General features: G+C 40.6%; 1 protein-coding gene across 2 annotated transcripts in view; it reads left to right on the top strand.

Annotated features, from left to right (window-relative positions):
* Positions 1–11,985: 11,985 nt before the first annotated feature.
* Positions 11,986–23,963, top strand: part of slc12a2 (solute carrier family 12 member 2) — a 46,149-nt gene continuing 34,171 nt past the window's right edge. For both annotated transcript variants that reach the window (XM_058059626.1, XM_058059617.1), the window contains exon 1: positions 11,986–12,898. In XM_058059626.1, the coding sequence (XP_057915609.1) occupies positions 12,338–12,898 (561 nt within the window). In that variant the 5' untranslated portion in view covers positions 11,986–12,337. The remainder of the gene's footprint in view (positions 12,899–23,963) is intronic.

Below are 23,963 nucleotides of genomic sequence, written 5' to 3'. Positions count from 1 at the left end.
CCCATGATACCCTTTTGATTCATAATTTACATCTTCCCCCTTGGAAAAATCATCAGCAAACATGGACTCTGGACACACAGTTGTACAGTACATAAATCCAACTACTCCATCCCTGCCCAGTTCTGCCTTCATGATGGGAAAACCTGGAACAGTCAACAACAGTCAACTACTTGGGCGTTGTTCCCACAATCATGGTGCCTTTTGCTTGTCAGCATGTGGCTAATAACCTAATGTTGCAGAATAATGTATTAGACACCATTTGTGGACATTGTTGTTCTTGCTAATCCCACAATAAAATTATTGGAAGACATAAATGTCATAGGGGTGGTACTCTGCAGTAGGCTCAGCACACCTAATGTGTGTGAGCTGGAAGGTGCTTGTCACTGCCGTCTTTCCATAGAGTAACAGCAGCACAAGCAGCAAGTCAAATGCATGACAGATGTCCCTTATAGATGTCCCTATATATTCATTCATTTTCTACCGCTTTTCCTCACGAGGGTCGCGGGGGTGCTGGAGCCTATCCCAGCTGTCTTCGGGCGAGAGGCGGGGTACACCCTGGACTGGTTGCCAGCCAATCACAGGGCACATATAGACAAACAACCATTCACACTCACATTCATACCTATGGACAATTTGGAGTCACCAATTAACCTAGCATGTTTTTGGAATGTGGGAGGAAACCGGAGTACCCGGAGAAAACCCACGCATGCACGGGGAGAACATGCAAACTCCACACAGAGATGGCCGAGGGTGGGAATTGAACCCTGGTCCCTATATATATATACATGCACCCTATCCTTGTCCAGAAAAAGTTGTGATATTTTGTTGTAAATGTCTGATCAGCTTCTGGTGATATATATATATATATATATATATATATATATATATATATATATATATATATATATATATATATATATATATATATATATATATATATATATATATATATATATATATATATATATATATATATATATATATATATACACACGTATATACAACTTAAATATACAGCCATACATTTTTCAGTGTTTAGAGTTTAGAGGCCAGAAAATACCCTATTGAATGTGCAAGCCAATGGCATTTTTGGGGAGGGGAGGGTCTGTATGATTATTGACAAGACGTTCTAAACGGGCCATTTGATGCATAACTATATTTCTAGCTTAGTCATATTTAACTGTATTCTTCTTCATGTCCAGCAGGGGGTGATAGAAACCCAAAGGCAAAGTGGAGTACATGGTTGTTGACTGTTTTTTTTTAATCCATAGTATTTCCCTTCAGCATGTATACAGTTGTCATGCAAATATCTGTTCCTAAAATTTCCAAATGAAATATTACTCACAAAGTCTCCCATATGCTCCCCATCTATCAATCAATCTTTAGTTATACGTTTAGCACGGGACCTCGACTTGGCAAGCTTGCTTTTTCTTTGTCTTTTTGGATACGTACCTCTGTCTGGTCTGGGCTACGTATTTGTTGAAATAATACACATTCTTAAACCATCCCGTTCCCTCAGATCTTCCGCGTCCCTCCATCTCACTGTTCCCTCTGCACGCCTTAGCACTATGGGGAGCAGAGCTTTCAGCTGCTCTGCTCCCCAACTCTGGAACTCATTGCCACCAGACCTCCGTAACTCTGCCACCCTTCCCATTTTCAAATCTAAACTCAAAACTCATCTGTTTAAACTTGCCTATTCCCTCTAGCAGCTTCACATGGACCCCCTCTCCCGATTTATTGTATGCTCTTATTTATTGTTTGTTGTCTTTTATCTTGTATTTTATATTGGTGTTTTTTATCTCCTGTACAGCGACCTTGGGTGTCCTGAAAGGCGCTTTTAAATAAAATGTATTATTATTATTATTATTATAAACGCCTTACGGTTGCCAAAAGCATACCGAGCTAACTGCTGCTAATGGGCGAACTTCAATGCCATTGCCTAGCAACGTATTGACATTTTAAACTAATAAGAAAATAATTTGAATAAATCATGACTGTTATTTTACAAAAGAAAAGCAGAAGCCTGAAGTGGGGAACATGATTGGACAAAACCATATTTGGCTTACTGAAAAGGATTAATTTAATTTACATGATTAAAGAAACCATGGGATTTGGTTAGAGTCGGAACTTCTACTAACCAAGGTTCCACTGTAATTATGACTGGCCATTGCATTAAAGCCAGGTCTTAAATGCAGAAGAAGCTGAGAACGGAAGATGAGAAGCAAAGGAAATGGATGTTGCTTCAACTTTCTGCAATCAGGAAGTGGATGTCAACAACACTGACACATGCATTCCACGGTACAGAACACCACTCCTGTCATCATCGTCACAAAGTTCAGCAAAAACAATAAATACAAATGATTATCAAAAAACAGTTAATGAAATAATAAACTGTGCACATTTAAATGGACTTGAACGAGATCAGAGTTTTCTGATCATGTATGATTGTTGCCCACAGCAACCACATAAAGGATTTATGTCTAAAATATTGATTGATTGTAATGGATTGGATATGGAATCTATCATTGCTATCAAGGAGAGCTTAGAACCATTAACATGCATCAGTCATTTATCATTTCCCAGACATGAAGAAATAAGCTACAGTATTATTGATTTATAAGACAGTAGACAAAATCAATTCACAAACCACAGACCGGTTTCCTTCTGCAACCATTCCACAATAGGTTACATGCATTTACACATAAAAGTCAACTACAGTAGAACCTTGGTTCGCCTCGTTCATCCCTTACAGAACCTCACACTCTAAGCAAAACCAATGCCAAGTGAATCACTTCCTTCCCTTAGAACTAATGGAAATCCGGTTCATTTCTTCCAGAAGGAATGAATTAAGAGTTTATATATTATTATTATTATTCCAAAAATATTGAAAGACAAGTTGTCAGTAATGTTGCATTCATGAGACATTATCTTGCATTGCATACCATTGCCTTCTCACTGCATGGAGTCAGCCATGGCTCCTACCATTTACTTCTCCTACCATTTAGTGTGGAAGTGGTAAGTTCTAAGCTTTTTGGGGGGCCCTCTTCCCACACCGTTTCAAGCCCTTTTAGTTTCGAAGTTTCAAATATTTGGTCTAGAACCAATTAACCGTGACTTTAAATTGCAGACATCCATTTTCTATGCCGCTTATCCTCATTAGGGTCGTGGAGAGACTACACCCTGGACTGGTCGCCAGCCAATCACAGGGCACATATAGACACTCATATAGACACTCACATTCATACCTATGGACAATTTGAGTCACCAATTAACCTAGCATGTTTTTGGAACACGCAAACTCCACATAGAGATGCCCAAGCAGAGAATCGAACCCTGGTCTTCCTGATCTCCTGACTGTGTGGCCTACATGCTAACCACTTGGCCAGCAGTAATGTCAGTTAACACAAAATATTCACAGACAACCACCGTGATAAGCGAATTTCCAACAAATAGGGTTCAATATTAATAAATGTAATATTTTTGTCATTCAAACTTAGAAAACCTGTTTTCGACTTTCATAACATGATTTTCACAATTATTAGAACTCTGCGGACATGAAATAGCACCCATATATATTATTCTTGGTTTACAGTACATTACTCAACTGTAATGCGCAGGCGACGGGATCACTACAGGGATCACAAGAGCGGGCCGCCACTTTAAATATAGCATGCTACCAAGGTAACTACTTCGCCCTCAATTTATCATCATCATTCATTCATTTTCTACCGCTTTTCCTCACGAGGGTCACGGGGGGTGCTGGAGCCTATCCCAGCTGTCTTCGGGCGTAAGGCGGGGTACACCCTGGACTGGTCGCCAGCCAATCACAGGGCACATATAGACAAACAACCATTCACACTCACATTCATACCTATGGACAATTTGGAGTGGCCAATTAACCTAGCATGTTTTTGGAATGTGGGAGGAAACCGGAGTACCCGGAGAAAACCCACGCATGCACGGGGAGAACATGCAAACTCCACACAGAGATGCCCGAGGGTGGGATTGAACCCTGGTCTCCTAGCTGTGAGGTCTGCGCGCTAACCCCTAGACCACCGTGCCGCCCGCCCTCAATTTATTTATTCTTAAATTAATAAAGGTTTTCAAAGAAAGTTTCAGGACAAAGTAAGAAACCAAAAACTTACCACTTCCACATGTAATGGGAGGAGAACTTATTTTCACTCCATTCTATATCGGACATGCCATGGCTGACTCCATGCAGTGTGAACGTATGTTACTGACACTGACTGACCACAATACTACACATACGTACATAAAATAGATCACTTTGGACAAAGGTTGGACTACACTGGTCTGCTTGATCACACAAAAACCACACAAAGCCACCATTCCTGAGCGTTCCTGAGGAACCACCACCCCACCATGCTCATTCTCTAACTTATCCTTATGATCCTTATGATTACTTATGATCCATGCATTCATCACAACCAGAATGGACTACTGCAACAGTATTCTCTACGGTACACCGTCCAAAACCCTCAAAAAACTACAATATATTCACAACTTCGCTGCCCGCCTCCTCACTTCCACCCGCTCCCGTCAACACATTACCCCCATCCTTAAAAACCTCCACTGGCTTCCCGTTCCCCAACGCATTCACTTCAAAGTTCTTCTCATCACCTACAAAGCCCTCCACGATCTGACCCCCCCATATCTCACAAACCCCCTTCGCTCCTCAGACTCCAACCTCCTAGCACTCCCCTGGAAGACCAAGCTCCGAACCTGGGGAGACAGAGCCTGCTCCATCGCTGCCCCCACCCTCTGGAACTCTTTGCCCCATTCACTCCGTGGTTGCCCTGACCTTCCCACCTTCAAAAAACAACTAAAAACCTACCTCTTTAAATCTGTTTTTAATGTCTAACTTTTTATATCTGACTGTTGTGCCCCGCCCCGCTTTTACTCATCTTTTAACTGTGTATTAACCAATGAATGTTGTATTTTAATGTATCTTTTTATCGTTTACTTGCTTTATTCAACTCCATTCTTCTGTAAAGTGCCTTTGAGTATTTTGAAAAGCGCTATACAAATAAAAAAAAATAAAATGTATTATCCAATTCAGCGTCTTTGATTAAAATGAAAGTTAAGTCATAACCTTCAATCTAAAGAAGAAAGCGTCGCTGAAATGTCAAGATGTATAAGTGAAACAAAATGAAACGTTTTTCAGGCGTACTCATGTTACCAGTATGAGCATATTTTGCCAGTAGTGCCTTCTATTTTGACCAGAAACATGTAGCGTAAATACGGCTATTGTCTGTTTATAAGAAAGACAAAGAAAGGGTCAAATTTACTTTTCCAAAGGCTTCTCTTTTGGCTTTTGAGCCACACTGGTGAGTTGGTGTGTGTTTGAATTCCACACCTGCGACTGCAGATGTTGGTGTTTTCTTCTGTATGTGTTAATTTCCACTCTTCCAAGACCTCATTTTGACACACTGTGTGAATGTCTCTGTAAAGTTATGACAAAGTCGTTTTGAAGCCAATATTTCTGTCAGTAAAGAAAAGATCCAGTCAGTAGCCATGCATGTTTCACATGCATTTTGATTGCAAATGGCTTTACATGGAGTCACAATTGTCAGTTTGATGAGTTCTTTTTCAGTATGTCGCGCTCTGACATCCTGGGTAGCACACTGGCCGACAGGAAAATATTTTCACCTGCATTCTATCCTGTGATGGCAACCAACTTGCTTTGCCTTCACCTCCTTCCTTTGTTTGTTTTACTTTGTGACAGCCTGCTCCCTCCTGACGCACACCCAACCATTGTTCTTATCAGGTAGGACAGTAGTACTACTTCGACTACTTCAACCTCCTACTGAGTACTCTTCCTCACTTGTCCACCATGGAAACAAATGTGGAGAACAGGAGCTGAAGCTCTATTGCTTTGCTTCTTCTTCCTACTCCTTTTTGGGCTGTGTGATGTACTCAGGTGTAACTTGTATACATGTTTAAAAAGAATTGAACCATAACAATATTGTCTTTTTTTTTGTATTAGTTTTATTAATACTTACTAAAGTAATTACCAACATTAGCTGAAATTCTTGCCCTGCGATTGGCTGGCGACCAGTCCAGGGTGTACCCCGCCTCTCGCCCGAAGACAGCTGGGATAGGCTCCAGCACTTGCCGCGACCCTCGTGAGGATAAGCGGGAAAAAAATGAATGAATGAATGAGCTGAAATTCTCAGGCCAAAACGATGGAAACGTGTTTGGACAGTGGAACCTTGGTTAGCACATCCCCCGGTTAGTGTTTTTTTCAGTTAATGTAAAAAAAAATTACGCAAAACGTTGCCTTGGTTTGCATGCATTTTTTGGATAGTGTACAATATGACGTACATCTTGTGATGTTAAAACGATGAAAACGTGTTTGGACAGTGGAACGTTGGTTAGCATATCCCCCAGTTAGTGTTTTTTTCAGTTAATGTACAAAAAAATACGCAAAATGTTGCCTTGGTTTGCATGCATTTTTTGGATAGTCTAATTGCATTAGACCAGGGGTCTCAAACTCAATTTACTTGGGGGCCACTGGAGCGAGGGTCTGGGTGAGACTGGGCCACATCAGGTTTTCAAAAAAAAAAAAAAAACGCATTTATTAAAAACAGAAAAATATACAAACTTTTTCAGTGCTTTGTTTCCGATTTTCTACAATAAAAGCGCTGATAAAACATTCCACTGTTCTCAAATATCTTAAGTTTTATTTTTCTGCACAAAATAAGATGAAAAATAAACAATTCAAGAATAAAGAAAATCAATCAATCAGTAATAAATAAATATAATAATAATAAAACAGCAAATAATAAAAACTTAAGAAACCACATATAGTTGGTGGGTAGACAAATTATTTATTTCAGATTAAAATGAACAAAGCATTATTAGAGCCCTGCAGACATGACAAAACACGACTATAGTCACATTTATACTCTTTTTATTCACAACATATTGCGCAACTGCAGGGTTGAGACACAGGCTAACTCGCAAACTAGAGAGCTAGCGACCTAAACGGTAGCCTTCAAGTTATTTAAACTTAAATAGCCAAAAACTTACCACTTCCACACGGATAGGGAGGATAACTATTAACAGTTATTTAACCTTTAACATGAACATTAATCAAACGTAATCATTTTTTCTGGGTACATGATACCATACAGCATCCATATCAAACTTGCGCGGGCCGCACTAACATTAAACTTTCATATCAAGGTGAGGGCCTCAAACTAGTGTCCTGTGGGCCACATTTGGTCCACGGGTCACGTGTTTGAGACCCCTACATTAGACCAAATCTGGACACAGTACAAACCCACGGACCCCATCCGTCCTTTTTTCCTGTCCCTGATTAGTATGACTGACTCAGGGCTCATTCCTTTCATGCCATTGTTCTATGGAGTGAACTCTCTATGTGTTTGGAAGCAGTGGACCAGGGGAAACAGCCTCGCATGCACGTGGCAGTATTTTGAGGCTGACAAAATTATCATTTATTGTGTGATTACTTAATTTATTACAGTCCTATATAATATAATAAACAAATAAATATAACAAACAGGAATAATGTCATCAACCAGGACGTCTAGAGTCTAAGTGTCTGCAACTCAACCACAGGGTTGATACGCCATTTTTGAAAAAAGCGTTTCACTGTAATGTGAGAAGTGTGCCACCGGTTTGGCCCTGTGGGTTATTTCTGTGGCGAGCAAGTTAAAATATTCAAGCGAACCCCCACAGTGTCATGAAAAGCACACAGAAGGTATTGGCAGCGTGCTGCATGACCTTTCGGGTGACTCTGCACAGACATGCTACTTTGCCACATACCCTGTGAATCTCTGCCGTATGTTTCAAACAAACCTCACACCAACACAGGCGGCTTCACTCATCTTTGGCCTCTGAGCTGCAAGAAGATGAATTCTTAATAACTGTTTTTGGAGAATCATTTGCTGCAATAATCATTGCTGTGGAAAATGTCCTCATGAGTGTTGCAGGTGAGCTGGAACCTATCCCAGCTGGCTTTGGGAGAGACTGGTTGCCGGACTGGTTGCCAGTCAAACACAGGCCACATATAAACAAATAACCATTCACACCTATGGGCAATTTAAGTAGTCTATAATTAGCCTGCATGCATGTGTGAGTACCTGGAGAAAACCCTTATAGCCCCCGAGGGGGAACATGCAAACGCCAACAATTATGTTCCACTGCAGATTCAAACCAGGATCTCTTGGCTGTGAGGAAAACCGAAACAAAACAGTAATTGCATCGTTTACTTCTAAAACACATTTCCATTATTTGAAGATAAAACCTTCATATTACGAGAAGAATATCAGCGACTATAAAAATGTCCCGGTTATGTGTTACATCACATGGCAGATGCTGGTGTAGTGCAGTTTATGTACCATCACATTCTCGTTTGTTTTGACCATATCTGTGACCTTTCGAGTAACAGGGTACTATGACTTTCATCAAAAACAACTCAACCCTTGCTCTCAGTGCAGCATGTGTGCTACACTTCACTGTTTTGGATTGGCTTGCCATAGCATAAATAATAATCTTTTCAAGCCCCTTTATGTATTTTAAGGTTTATTAACAATAGGCGCTCTACACCTAGAGGGGAAAAAGGTAAGAACGAAAAACAGTTACGACATAAGGTCGAGTGAGGACAAAGTACAGACCAAAAATATGGCAAAGCCATGCATACGAAAATAAATAAAGGTAGAAAAAGCGAGTCTAGCAAGGATAATTAGGCTGCATTCCAATAGCAGATTGAGTTGCCCTCGCTGACTTCCCCTAGGCACTTGGTATGATATCATTGCCGACGTCATGTGGAGGCCACTGGCAAAACTGAGAGAAGGTGGAAGTGGGAGGAGCGGAAATAATAAATGGAACGCAGCTTCCCTTATTCACTTTCATACCGAGCAATGGTTCTACCACTAGTTGGTAATGGTAAGGGTTGGTAATGGTTTTATTTCATTTGAACATGCATCAGATTAACTCACATCACATAACAGTTCACAGTTCACAGTTCCACATGTCCAAAAGGAGTAGGAAGAAGCAAAGCTTATTAAATCCTACCCCTCCATCTGGTACTTTTACAATCAGTAACTGTTACATTTGTTCACTTCCTGCTATTCCAAAAACTAGTTGGAGGTGTAGTGTGATAACAAACACCTTCCCATTGTTATTATTATTGTATTTTTTTAATTATTCAATAATCCCTATGTGTATATTACCATGTTTTGTTACAAAAATCTGTTTAGTTGTAGTTGGTTTCCAATGTTGTGAAGTTGTGGACCAAGGCTTATAGTGACGAGGAGTCCCCCGGGGTAAGTGCCAAGGGGACATCAACAAGGGCACCTCAAAGTGCCATTGGAATGCAGCGTTTGAGTGTCGTCTGGAGAAGATATAAGACAAGCAGCAGCATAGTATGTATGTGGCTCCACCCAGGAACTAGCGTACCAGACTCTGTGCAGATACAAAGGCAAGAATAGCAACACTAACAAATATGAATAAGTTGCTAATTAGACTGACTCCAAATGTCTAAATTGACTTGAACACGGTTAGAGCCAATATCGGGCATCTCCAGTTCTGAATGTGTGTGATCAGGCTGGTTGCTTTAGAGTTGGTCCTGGAGCCTGTACACCATTGAATTTGATACACATCTCTGTGAAATTTGAGCAACATTGGTTAAAACCCTAATGTTACCCTTTTTACCCTCACCCTTTTTACAACAGCCCTTTACCCCCCAAAACTCTCTCTCTAGTATATGCACCATTATTCTTGTTGGGTTGTTTTCTTTCCCTCAGAGAAGACGGCTGAAAGCCATTTGCCATACAGTATACCTAGTATGTGTTTACAGATGTTAACTATTCATACAAAGCTGCATTTTGTGCATGTTTTCTTAGCCTGGTAGGTAGCTGGGGGCATTTGTATAAAAAGTCCGTCAAGAAGTCATGCTTACTGCAGCACAAGTGAACAACATTAGCATTCTGTATATGACGTAATATGTTCTTCAAAGGAAATGCACTATTTCTGCACGCAGTATTTCAACAGAGGCAATTACAAATTAGTCTACAACATGGTAAACATGTCACGGGGCAACTAACTTTACTCCTACGCTAAGCATTTTGCAAAAGAGAACACGCATCTTCATGTCTAGATAGTTTGCGGTGTACCCCAGGGGTCAATACTAGGACCAAATTTCTCATATAAAAATTAATAAACTAAAAAAGTTAATAAACTGAATCAGCTAGCTTTATTATTATACGTATCTATTCCCTTTTAGAAAAAATGGTAACCTATTAAGCATGAGCATTACCATCAATAACATCTATTATCACATACTACAGTATTAATTGGCCCTGTACCCTAGAAACACCCCATGAATGATACGGGAAAAGGCCGAAATGATACTGTGTCAAAGCCCAGGGCAGTGATACTGATAAAATATAGAGTTTAACCATGTCCAGTATCAGCCCCCGTAGCTGTCCACTCAGAGCGCGCTGCTCTGGTATCGTGCCCGTGAAACAACCAATCAGAGAACAGCACACGAGTGCTTCGTGCCTAGTGCTTCTCCAGTCACCAAAAAAAACAAACTTAATTTTAATGGAAACTTTAATTGTCAGACATTGATAAGATAAGACTGTTGATAAAATATTATTGTTGAAATATTTTTGCACTTGTTGTGTTTACACTGTTTAGATATAATACATGTAATAAACTGAACATTTTCTGGAAACAAAATGGTCTTTTGATTAAATAGTACGTGATAATAAGCTCATGATTAAATAGTATGTGATAATAAGATCATCACATGGTTTGTCTGGTATCAGGCCCAGTGTCTTGCCCCCGCGTGCCAGTATCAGCCCGAGACCGAATACAAAACCCCCCCAAAATAATGAGTCAATTTATGGAACATTTTAAATGTAATGTCAGATGTGTTTTTTGTTACAATTACAGTATAACGGTCACAGACACATTTTCTATACCTGTTTTTCCACTCATAGGTGTGCTCAGTTTCACATATGTCCACACCCAAAAGTATTTCCGCTCTCCTTGTATGGCAGCTCTGCAGAGCCCCACTCCCAGTTTAAACACAAATAAACACCCACCAGGATTTTCATTTGAACACAAACAAACATGAAATGCAATTATTTACATTCTAAATAGTAGTATTGTTCCTATGTCGCTCTACGTATTACACATCTGGCTCAGTAAAGCTTTTCATTTGGCCTGCTAAATATCATCACCCCAAATAAAGGAAACCATTAGGTCGAACTAGAGAAGCGCTCTTTCCTGCAGTACTGCCTACGCTCTGCAGGGGGCAACAAGGAGGCATATACGTCACAATGAAGCAGCACTTAAACAAATATGGCACTAACCGCTCTGAACAAAGAAAAGTAAACACTGAAAATTGGACTACAAAATATGCATTTACCGAAAGTGCAGTGAGGAAAACCCTCACCTTTTCAAAAGAATATAACTTACGGAGGAACTTTTTCATGAAACATCACATCTTTGCCCCCAGTTTTCCCTGATTACTGATAGGTGCTGTGATAATTGTAGCATTTCTTACATTTGTGAGATCCACATATATTTTTTGTGAGTTTAACATACATAACCTTAAAAACGACATGTAACAGCACCTAGCTTCTTTTCACACCTTTGTAAGGTTCCAATCCAAACTGAGACCCATCAGTTTTGGAGATACTTGGGTATCCAGTAATGATCATATTGATCAAAAATGATAGTACCAATGCCTGGTGTGGTACCACTACCAAAATAATACTTATAAAGTAAGAAAAGTCATCTAATATTATGTATTGTATATTGCTTTGTGCAAAATAAATAGATTTTTTAAAGAAGCTGCTATCTCTGGGAACCCCCTTCCCCCTCTCACTCTTCACGGGACACCTCCCCCACGCATGCGCGTCTGAAAAAAGAAACGCGAACATGGACATCTCGCGATAGCACACAAACCCACCCTTCAGTGATGCCAAGCATATATTACTGGCGAGGGAGGCTTTAGGAAGCTAGGAGGAGCTCCGGCAAGGTCGACGGCAGCATCCTGCTCTGAACTACAGGAAGACTGCCTTCACTTCGGGGAGAACAACAATGATTTCCTTGTGAATTTCGGTTAAAGGAGAATAAAGTCAGGAGGTGGCTGGGAGTGTTCATGCTGTAGGTTCTTGTTTCGAGCTAACAAGCTTCGAGGCGTTGTAGCGCTTTTTTTCTAACCAAATAGTTGTGAGGACCGTATTGAACTTCTGGCTTGGGGTAGCGGGCCCAACGTGCCTTTCTGTAAAGCGGGTTATCCGTTACTTTTTGCATTAGAAGTGCTGATTGTGCCATGTCAGCGCCATCATCCACGCCTCCCGCAGCAGCAGCGGAGAATGATCTTTTAAGGCCCGATGCGGGGCAGAACCCGCCGGGTCCGACCCACAGTCAGAGCCGCTTCCAGGTGGACCTTGTGGCCGAGGCGGCAGCAGCGGTCGAAGATAAGTCGCCGAGTTCCGAAGCCTCCACCACTGTCCCGTCCAGCGAGATGGCCACTCCCGGCGTTGCTCCTGAAGATCCGGGGACGAGCGGCGAGGAAGCCAAAGGACGGTTTCGGGTTGTTAACTTTGCAGACCCGAGTGGAGCTGGGAGTCCGGCCTCACCAGAGGCAGCGCCGGTCGAGGGGGTGCGGAACGGGGACACGGTGATGAGCGAGACGAGCTTGCATTCATCCACAGGCGGCCAGCATCACTATCACTATGACACCCACACGAACACCTATTACCTGAGGACCTTTGGCCATAACACCATCGATGCCGTGCCCAACATCGATTTCTACCGGCAGACAGCCGCACCACTCGGGGAGAAGCTCATCAGACCCACCCTGTCGGAGTTGCACGACGAACTGGACAAGGTAAGACATGACACATGGCTGTGAGTACACGTTGACGTGACGCAGTGCTGTATCCATCTTCCGCTGGTATTGAGATAACAAACATAATGACCTCCGATGCGAGAACGCAATCAGCAGTTCGGGATAAAAACCGATTAATTCAGGTCATGTGCTGTGCTCAGATCTTGTCACATGGGCACAGCGTGGAAATGTTTTGGCAGTCTTTATGTATTAGTTTTGACCTGGCAGAACAGCACATAATACAATCGGCTATCATGTGGAATGTTTGTATTTTAAGTTATATTCTGAATAACAAATGAGCTCCCATAAATTAAACTTAATTTTGTTTTGTAAACATGAGACTTGCTGGAGAAGAATTAACTATTGGCCGCACATCATTAAGGATAAACACTGACTTTAATAGTTGTAAGGATGACAAGGACGTGGTCTATCAACAATTTTTATTTCAAAAACAAACTATGTCCTCTTTGCACGCAGCTCTTTGTTTCCCACTTTATAGCCAAAATGGCAAGAAGCCAAAGTTTCCCAATGGTAATGTCCATGCCAGGAAAGCGATGGGATATACAGGATGATTCAGAGTCAGACACATCCTTGTTGTACCAGTCCAGATAATTACAAGACAGCACTGTTTTTTTGTAGGTACTTATTTTTTATTATTATAATTTTTTTAGGTACTTATTTTTACAATACCACTTTTACTCTCTTGCCCTCCCAGCCGTCGTCGTCTGCGCATGTAGTAAATGCTGTGGAACACATACGCAGGCGGCAACACGCATTGATAAGGTCTGACTTTTTTTGTGGAAAAATTTTTTCAATGCATATTATTTTGAGAAAAACAACGCTTTAGTTAATTAAGTGACCCCCACCAACAAGACGGAACTCCTTTGTCAAACACCAAAAACTGACCAGAAATCGACCCACAAGATGCTCCACACTGCTGATGGGGAGTTTTGTTAGTTCCAAGACTTTGTGAAGCCTTGAATGTGTCGTGTGTGTGTGTATGGGCCAAGGAGCTGCGTGCAGGTCCCCAAACTTTTTCCTGTGAGGGCCACATAACTTTTCCCTACTTTGATGGTAATAGAAACAGTGTTACGAAACGTAAACATTTGTTTTCCAGAAAGTCACACATAAGCAAATATTAATAACCCTTCCCGGGATCTTCGCAGAAAAAAGTGAGGACATAACAGTATTTCTGAAATAAAATCAATAAAAAAACAAATATCCCTCTGTGGGTTCTTCACAGAAAATAGTCGGGAAAGAAATAACACTATTGGTGAAATTAATAATAAACAAATAACCCTGTCTGGGTTCCTCACAAATACAATAAAATAAATAACACTATTTGTTTATATAAATAAATTGTATTTCATAAATAGTGTTATTATATATTTCCTGAAAAAAAAAGTCAATGGAACATTAATTTTCTGTTGCGTCGTGCACAATCTTAACAGAATCTCTTACTTAAATGACTCATATGAGACGCACCCCCCATACAAGGAGGAGCCCCGCCAGTTGTGATGCTGGCAAGCTTTGACCAGTCCAATTCTTCCATGGTTTGGCATACTTTACCGAAAATACTGTATATTCAGCGAGCACGAAACAGGCTTTAGTCTCGATGGCGTGGACCGAAGAAAAAATCATAATGCTGGGCCAAATGTGCTGGCCTAGACTTACACTAAAACGTCTCTTCCAACATGTAGGAACAGAACTCCTTTGTAACCCGAGAAGCACCTGTATTTATAATAGTACACTTTTGGATGGAAAAAAGGAGACATGTGTACTATTTTTAGCATCTGTTAGTTGAAGACCGAGGTCAATTTGTTTTGGCAGCAAAAGTTTCAGTTATCTTCCTTCATCTCAAGTTCTCCCCCTCAGAACACCCTAGCAACGACCAAAGTGTCTGACTTCTGTTCAAATAACCAATAAATACCCTAAAATGAAAGGGCGACTGTACTTCTGGCAAATTGTGATGAACTTTTACAACTCAATTGTCTATGACTAGCATATCAAATGTCAACGTTCCTGTTGCCTGCGGTAGACTAACTAATGCATCAGAGGCCTGATGTTGAATTTCCAATGGTTGCCCGATCACTAATAGAAAGCTATTCCAAGGATTGTACTGTAAACATCTAGACTATGAATAGATGGCATTGATGCAATGCAGCATGTTATCTGTGGTCAAAGAGTTCTAAATGAGAAAAACTTTACCCTAATTATCTCCAGCAGATGGCAAATTTCTGTTTAACCACTACATTTCAGCGTGAAAAATATATGTTTATGTACAACTTCTTAGGTAGGAATAACACTCAGATTCCTTGTTTCAGTCCGAGTTGGCAATGATTCTCCATCCCCATGCTTTTAAGAGGCAGGGCCATAAGAGTTACCATGGTTCAAAGAAGACCTATTATGCCTTTCCCAGTTTTATGATCTATTAATGTTGTATTAGCATGTTTGCACATGTGAAGTGAGCCCTGAAAGAAGTTTGGGATGGCTCGGAACGCTTGGTTTCAGAGAGTTTTTCGTAACACAGACTCACTGTGATGTCACAGTGAGCCTTGTGAGACGTCACCGGCTCCATCCAGCCAGTGACTTCCTTCTATGACCATGCCCGGGTACAAACTGAGTGGGACCAATCGCAACAGAGTAGGCGTGCCCAGTGGCGGGCCGTGGGTGGAAAAAATTAAACAGACCATTTTGGAAATCCAAGGAAATACAGCTGGAATAGGTGCAGATTCTGGAAGATTTAGAAAGCTTTCTGTGCGGGTTATTGCGTGTAGCTGCTCTATAGGAGTCCTCAACTCAATACAAAGGGTTGAAAAAATAGCCCAGTAGGTCCCTTTTTTAAATGAGGGCGCGAATCAGATCATAACAAAGCACAATACTTGATAGGGATAACAATATGCCATAATCACAGTTCGGTACATTCTTTGGTATTCGGGTCACGGTTCATACAAACCGTAAACCTTGGGGAGATAATTCACCAATAAATGAACTTGAAAAATGAAACACTTTGATACGTGACAAGTGTGACATTTTGACTTTCAAGCAAATAAGCAATGCGGTTCATTCGAAGCTCGTTTTTGTCCCACGGGGAAAGCCACAATTGGCTATCGTGTTCATGGGTTCGTGCTAACTTACCTTTTTAAGTGTTACTTGCTGACAAATGAGAAGAAAATATCCTAATAAAGACAATGAGCACACAGTTTGAGTGTAGATGTGCTTTGTACATTGTAAATGTTTATTTGTAAAAGTAGCTTTAATAGTGCTGGAAGGTGGACACACCTGTGCTGACATAAGCTTAGAGACTCATTTTGTATTGTTTTATATTTCTGTGAGAAATATAATAAAATTATTATTACTTATTTTTCCCAGACGTTGGCAACCCGAGCAGTTAATTTGCTGTTTTTATTATTATTGAATACTTTTTATTACTGACAAACTTCTATTCCACACTTGAGCCCAGTCGTTGACAGTAACAAACACCAAAGAAGAAGGAGGGTCGATGTGTGTGTGTGTGTGTGTGTGTGTGTGTGTGAAAGAGTTTTAGAGAGTATTAGAGAGTATTAGGAGTTAATAGTATGAAAATGGAGGAAATGTCCTCATACTATTAACTATTAAATGTCAATGTGGCCACTGTGCTCCGAGTAATAAAGAAAAAAGTTATTCTGTAGCAGTGAATATATCTTATTAATAATGAATTAATTTTATTTTTAGAATATGTCGAGGACCAATTGCGCTAAGAGTCCACTGGACCGGCGGTAGTAGGTGCCAGTTCACGCCAATGCAATTTGCTGTGTCGGCAATAAGGTGCCTAGTGGCGTGCAGTGGCTCAAACTGCCTCCCAACTGGCTTGTGGTGGCCCGTAACTGTGGACAAAATTTAATTTGGCCCAATAAAATTTCAAAATCTTCGTGTCCACCAAGTGAAACCAAATGTCACAAACAATCTGCCTATTGGAATCCACTGGAATGTAATGGCGTGAGCTAAGTTGTGGCAATGATGCTAGCAATGATGCTAGGAGTTCACTGGGCTGGCGCCAGTTGGTGCCAGTTCGCGCCAAAGATTATGTGATTAGTACGTAGTGGCTTGCTGTGGCGCCGAGTAACAGCACCATGCCGAGCGAACATTAATTTGATGCCACAGCGAGCCACTACACGCCAATCACATAATCTTTGGTGTGAACTGGCACCAACTGGCGCCGGCCCAGTGGACTCGTAGCATTAAAAAACAAACAGCCAAGTGCTCCTGAACAGGCGATTTTAACAATGGAAGTGGATCTCCAGGCTCTGGCTTCTGCATTGCATTATTGCTAGCCATGACTCCTGCTAGCCAAAGGCTATACTGAAATACAAGTTAAATGTATTCTGGTCAATAGGTGGCAGTAATGATACAACATTGCGACATTACATTACTTTAAAACTGCATGGAGTCAATAATGTTTTCGTCCCATTCCATATGGAAGTACTGTGTATGTGGCTTTTTAAGTTTAGAAGAAATACATTCAAGGCTAACGGGTTTGCTTGCTAGCTTTCTTGCTAGCGGCCGTATTGAGTCCCTGCAGTGTGTTTGTGCAATGTGGTGTAAACAATGAATAATTAAACGTGACAATAGGAATGTTATTTCATGTTAAGTATTTATTTTATTTCCAATTTGACAAGCGTTTTTGGCTTTGATTTTGTCTAAACTCACTTTGTGGATTCAACATAAATATGCGTTTTTGGCCCTAAGTGAAAACATAGCCTAGGGTACAAAGTGTGAGCTTGGCTAGTTAGCTCCCAGCCAACAATTCCTTTAGTTATGGATTTTGTGGTACATACCAGACTTCGTCCAGACTTGGCACACCTACCCCTGCCTTGAGCCGTCGCCTGGTGGAAGAGGAGGATTAGTGTCCAAATTAAACTTCAAGGTCGCATATCCACATCCACATATCTGGTGTTTTGTGTTTTTATTCTGTGATAGCTTTCCTTGTGGAGACTCCGCCCTGTTCAAGACAGGAACTCCACCTTGTGTTTAAAGTAAGAAGTACACAACAGTCAAGCACGTGTGCTGGCCGTAGTCAATTTTATTATTAGACTTTGATATGGGCTAGTTAAAAATGGTTGGTGGGCCACGTTTGCCCCGTGGGCCATAGTTTGGACACCCCCACTGTATCAGTCATACTAAAATCATCATATATTATTTTTATATAGAGACTAAAGCCTTTTTATATAGTTTTTTGTGTGCTACCTACTGCCACCCACTGACAAGGAGTACTGCATAGAGCAATACAGACAGGTACTAAACAGTATTTGTATTAGTTTTACTATTTGCTGTGACTAATAATATTTTGGGGATAAATGAATTTCATTTAAGCAATTTTCCACAGCCCGCCTCACCATCTCGTGCAAGGTAGAAAAAAAATCTTCTGTGCCAGTCCAAAATGAATTGTGGCGGCCTGCCACAAATACGTGAATGATTGAGATTACATGCAAGTGTCCGCCTGATTGGCCGTAAGATTGTCAATCATTAAAAAAAACCCAACCTTACAGCCATTATTGTGTATAATCTTCAGAGAAAGAATATTGTTATGCAAGACTACAGTCTTGCTGGTCGCACACTACTCACGATAGTGAGAGCGTTCCTGTAACTCTATCTGTACAGTGTCTATTTACAGTATAAGATTCAATGCTCAAAATCTGACATTTTCCACGGCCAATCAGTCTTTCCGCCCAATAAGAGTCCTTACACATTCAAACATGACTTGATTGTAGTACCTGAAATGGCCTATGAGAGGCAGCAGTGTGGTGCGGATGCCCAGTTTGACAAAAAACAAAAAATTGCTAAGATATCTGACTATTTCTTGCAAACTCCATGGTGGTAAGGCTTGTAGGACACGCTTGTAGTCCTCCATTTTTCGAAGTCTATCCGTGATGGGGCAATTTTGTATATATTAGGCTACATTGATTCATTTCGGTCAAGACCTCTGTAGCTTCTTTAAATAGTTCGAAGATTCGAGGAGGGACAAGAACAAATCCCAATTTTAATTTGGGGGTGACCTGACTCTTTGAAGCAGGTAACCAGAAGTTCTCCTACCTGATTATTTGAGTGCGTGGTGATGAAAGGCTGTGTTCATATTGTCCCGCAACGAAAATAGAGCCCCTATTGTATTTGGATTTTATTAAGTCTTGGCAAGTGGTCTGTTTCATTCAGTTTCATCAGCTCCAAATTACAGAGAGTAGCCAAAATATAATACAGTATGCAGGATACCTGAAAGGCAACAGAACGTCATTAGTAGCCATTTTGACTCAACATGTTTGGGACTTCTACTGTGGAGGTTGGCGTGACCTTGGTGTTTGTATTGTATTTTGTCTTACCCTGCCATTTTCCTCTCTGTGTAGCTGTATCAATGGATGACTGCCCTTTTTAGTTTTTCACAGCAATCAATAAGTCACTGGGTTTACTGTTGACATGATGAGAGGCTGAGTAGCTGTCTCTCATTGAAGGGGGATACTTTGCAATCATCGCGTATCCTTTTAGGGATCGTGATGGTTGTCTTGCCGAGCAGCTTGGTAGGGATTTTATAAAACGGTGTACTGTTACTTGAAGCGGACATGCTTGGATGCTGAAGGAAATGGAATCAGGCACATTGTGCTGTGCTTTGGATATTGACAGACTGAAATGGAAATGTTCACTGGAATGATTTATGTATGCACTCATTAGTGGCTTTTGGTGAACTGCAGTTGCACTCAACATTGTTCACCTCTCACTGTAAATTTGCTTATTTTCAAAATGCATAAACTTGCAGTACTTTGCAATAGCTCAACACATCGATTATTGCAGTCACAGTTTTCTAAAGTTGGCCATCTTGAAATTTTGGAATGTAATATAAAATGTTGTTTGAATGTGAAAAAAGCATTGCAGGTTTTCAAAAATGAATTAATTCATTCATAAATGATCACATGTAGTAGTAAAATTTGACTTAGATTTTAGTTTAAATGCACATGCACAAAATATATCCACTTATTGTTTTTATTTGTATTTCTGTTTATACATGCATAATAAAGATGATGCTTGGAGTGACAGCGATTGTATTTCACTTAATTCCCAGGACAAGCTGACTAGAGACGTGTTTGTGAGTTGGAGATACATATATAATGTTGGAGTTGCACTGCTGCTGATCAGGTCATAATAAAGTTCAAAAAGAGCAATGGAATCTGTGGCTCCACCTGTCGTCATAAGAAAGAGGTCTGACTTGCCATGATGCGTATGTTACACCAAGAAAATGGACATAATTCAAGAAACTTTACCACTGTTAAAATGCCATTTTGACAGCCCTAGGTATTAAATATTGATTGTGAACTGCTTCAGATGATTATCTACAGTAGATGTTTGGAGTAGTGTGAACCTTTGATCATCGAGCCGTTGTATTTATGCTCGTCACATTTGGCTGAGCGACATGTTTACAAGCACCAGTGTACCAGTGAAAATTGGTCACTAATGTGAAGTTATTAGTAGGCATCTGGGTGACTGCTGATAATAAACACAAAAGTTGCATTTCTGTGTGTCACTGGAGACGGCTGTTCACCATTTACTTTGCCGCGGAGGCGCAACGGCGAATCAGGAGGGGAGCTTAATGTCAGCTGACTGATGTCATATGACGGCCTCAAAGTGATGTTTATGATGTGGGTTGACTGCATGTGCCACCCACATCGCCTCAATTCTGATTGACGTGATGGGTACCCCTGTCTTGGGGCACACTCACACAAGATCATTGTATCATGCTGGACTTGTGCATGATTCCATCCACCCCTCCACCCTCTCCTGGTCCCCCGCTGGCTGCACGCACACTGAGCATTTGTGCTTTGACCTGTTTGCTTGTCCCTTCACTTGTACAGTATTCTGCTTTATTAGTGCAGCCAACTTTGGAGATTATTCCCAGTCTTATTTTGACTAGGTCTGATTTTATTTTTTTACAAGATGGCAGCTGTCGTTAATAACTTGTGAGAGGACCAATTGCATTATTAACCTATTTTTATATGTATGAATGCTTCACACAATTAAATGACACATCTTTATTACGCACCTAAAAGTGGGATTTGACTTTTGGATTATTTTTAGTCTATGAAAAATATATAAGCAAGGAAGGGAAGAAGAACAAGAGGTTTCCACTCTACTCAAACTACACACATGTTCCTTGCTTATAGTGAGGGACGGCCGTTGCCATGTTCCCTGCTTTGTCACTGGAGATGTTGCGAGGTTAGCCAGGACAATATAACCTTTGTTTGAGTATTTTATATGAGTAAATCTCCACCTCCCTTTTCCCCCCAATGCTCCCCCTTTTCTTTGTTTGCTGCATCAAAGGTCGCACACAAACAGGAAGTGGGGATTTTAGTTTGGCTTTTTGCTCGTGGGGGAGACCTTTTGTCACAGCATCAGCAAAGCCTGCTTGCCTTACAGCTGTTGTAACACACGCACGACACTGCAAAATTTCAGCTTCCAAAATCCAGCAAAACAATCTGAACGTCCAAACTGACTCAGGTATACATTCCAAGAGTTATTGATTAAAGAAACACATTGTTGAGGAAACTTGCACCGCCACCGTTGAGAAATGTGGAATTTTGTCGTCATCGGAGACATAACCCTGACCTTGAAAATCATTTCCTGTGGCCTGCAGCACGTACTCTTACAGCCCGGCATGAAAGATTGACTGCGAGCTTCCAACTGCTCGCACTTCACATCCCACATTCAATATTTTCACTCAGCTCACATGACACCACCCCCTCCCTTTCAGCACCACAGAGTGGCACAACATACTATGTTATGGCTGCTATCAAAGCTAAGAAGTGTGATACTGAAAGAACAACAAACAGAATATCCTTTCAGTGAAACATCTTTTTAAAGTAATGGACGGCCAGAATTTTCTTTTCTTGCATTATATAGTACGTCATATAATGTTTTATATATGTACAGTGGTGCCATTTTTCAAAAGCTGTCCCTCTCGGTACTGGCCATTATTTGATTGATTTTTTAAGGCACACAGAATATTGTGTGCCTCTCATCTTTCATCAGAACAAAAGTTTGTTTCTACCTTTTTTCGTTCTTTAGTAATCAGCAGTAGAACATAGGTAAGTTTCAGCAAAATATCAGTTTTCAACCAAAAAAGGTTTTTTAATTTTGACATGTTGATTTTTTATTTTTGATATTTAGTCAAAATGTCTAAACAACAATGACACAGCATAAATACCACCAAAAAAGGATGGTTTACAAGAAAAAAACTATTTACAAACATAACAGCATGGACTATTTACAATTTTCACATTAGCCACTGAAATGTGTTTGTGTGTGCACACATGTGCGTGCAGTAACATTTCCCTTAAATGCGTAACACGGCCAGATGCCTTCTCACTTCCTGGTTGCTGCGGAGCATGTATTTCTATGAGAGAGATGCATGTAGAGCTCTTATATAATGCATTTCTGCCACCTTTAGGCCGTTTTTCAACTTAAAACATGAATGTAGCCAAAACAAACACAAAAAATAGTTGTTTTACATGAAAATACAAATTTATTTGCAAATCTAGCACTAAGAACTATTTACAATTTCCATATTTGGAACTAAACTGTATGCGTGCATGCGTTATAATCCCCTCCCCCCCATGCTTAACCTCCTGTGCACTCCTGGTTGCTGCAGAGTCCTCTTTTACATGGAAGAGATGCATGATGAGCTCTTATAAAATGTTTCTGCCACCATGTAGCTGTTTTCACGGCTTAAAACTGCCCTAAACATGTCTTCTATTGCGCACTTGCATCATTGGGGTTGAAAATTGTTCGGGTTGAAAAAAACATTGTAGTGAATGAGTAGAGAATCTGTTTCAGAACTCAAACTAAAATGTGCTCTAACCAAGGCAAGTTTTTCTCATAGAAAATAATGTAAATGCTATTAATCTGTTCCAGACACACAATTTTAACGCAAAACACATTTTATAGACAAGATAGTTTTACAGGAGATTATGCTTGGAGGGCAATCCCAATCATGCCACAAAAAATCTATGCAGGGAGGTTTGTTGAAAGCTTTTAACAGACACCCTTGGACACAAAAACAATAACAGCAATTTGTTCACCAATTTGCTGCTGTCAAATTTGACTAGTGTAAAACACATAAACAGATAATGTTAAATGCCAGCTGCATATGGACTATTTTGCTGCCCTCAGCGCCGCATTTCGCACCATCTTCAGTCATTCTGTTTACTTTTCTGGTAACTTTCGTACTAACAGCGACGGTGCAGAAAGAAAAGGTAAACTCTGATGAACTGTTATCACAGTCATGTCAGCCATGTTTGACCGAGTATGCTCACAGCTGATCGCAACCTGGAATTTAATAAACACTAAAGCAGTCCCAAAGAAGCAATTAATTTGGTGGGTAGGGTGGGTCCTACAGCCAAACCAATTGAGAACTCCTCTTCTAACACATCAGGCGAGCCTGTGAACAGTTGGGATTCCCTTTAAGTCAAGTTCCTGTTTGCGTCATGGAAAACTGGCTGACATCCTTTTATTTATACAGGTTTGCTTCCACATGTATCCGCTCAATTTGCGAACATTGACTGAATTAGGGATTCTTCAGTGACCCTTTTTGTAAACACTAGTTTAAAAGGGCGGACCGACAAAGCATGCATTGCTACCATGTGCCTATTAAGTCACACACAACCTCCTGTTAACAATATAGTCCGATAAATGAATAGAAGCAAGATCCTTCCAGATTTTACCGACGTGAGATTCATCTCTGATATCCTTTTACAACCTTTACAGAGTTACACTGTAATTCAGGACTTCTCCAAAACAAAAATGACAGTGTTGGTACGGGTTATTTTGTTTCAATCAACAGGCCCCTCAGAGACTTTGAGTGCTGTAAAGGTACAATGAACAGGGTGGGTAGGGGGGGGGGCTTTCCCCATACAATGCAGAGACGGCATTACATGAGATAGTGGGGATCTCTTTGCCTTCTGTCTGTAATAGTGAACTGAGTATTCATTAGCACTATTAGCCCATTTGAAAGAAAGTTAAAAAAAAGAGCTTAGTTTTGTCTGCTATG

This window comes from Doryrhamphus excisus, chromosome 2 (assembly GCF_030265055.1).
Source record: "Doryrhamphus excisus isolate RoL2022-K1 chromosome 2, RoL_Dexc_1.0, whole genome shotgun sequence".
Classification (NCBI taxonomy): Eukaryota; Metazoa; Chordata; class Actinopteri; order Syngnathiformes; family Syngnathidae; genus Doryrhamphus; species Doryrhamphus excisus.
The sequence above is the reverse complement of the archived record's forward strand: the minus strand, read 5'-3'. Positions and strand labels throughout refer to the sequence as shown.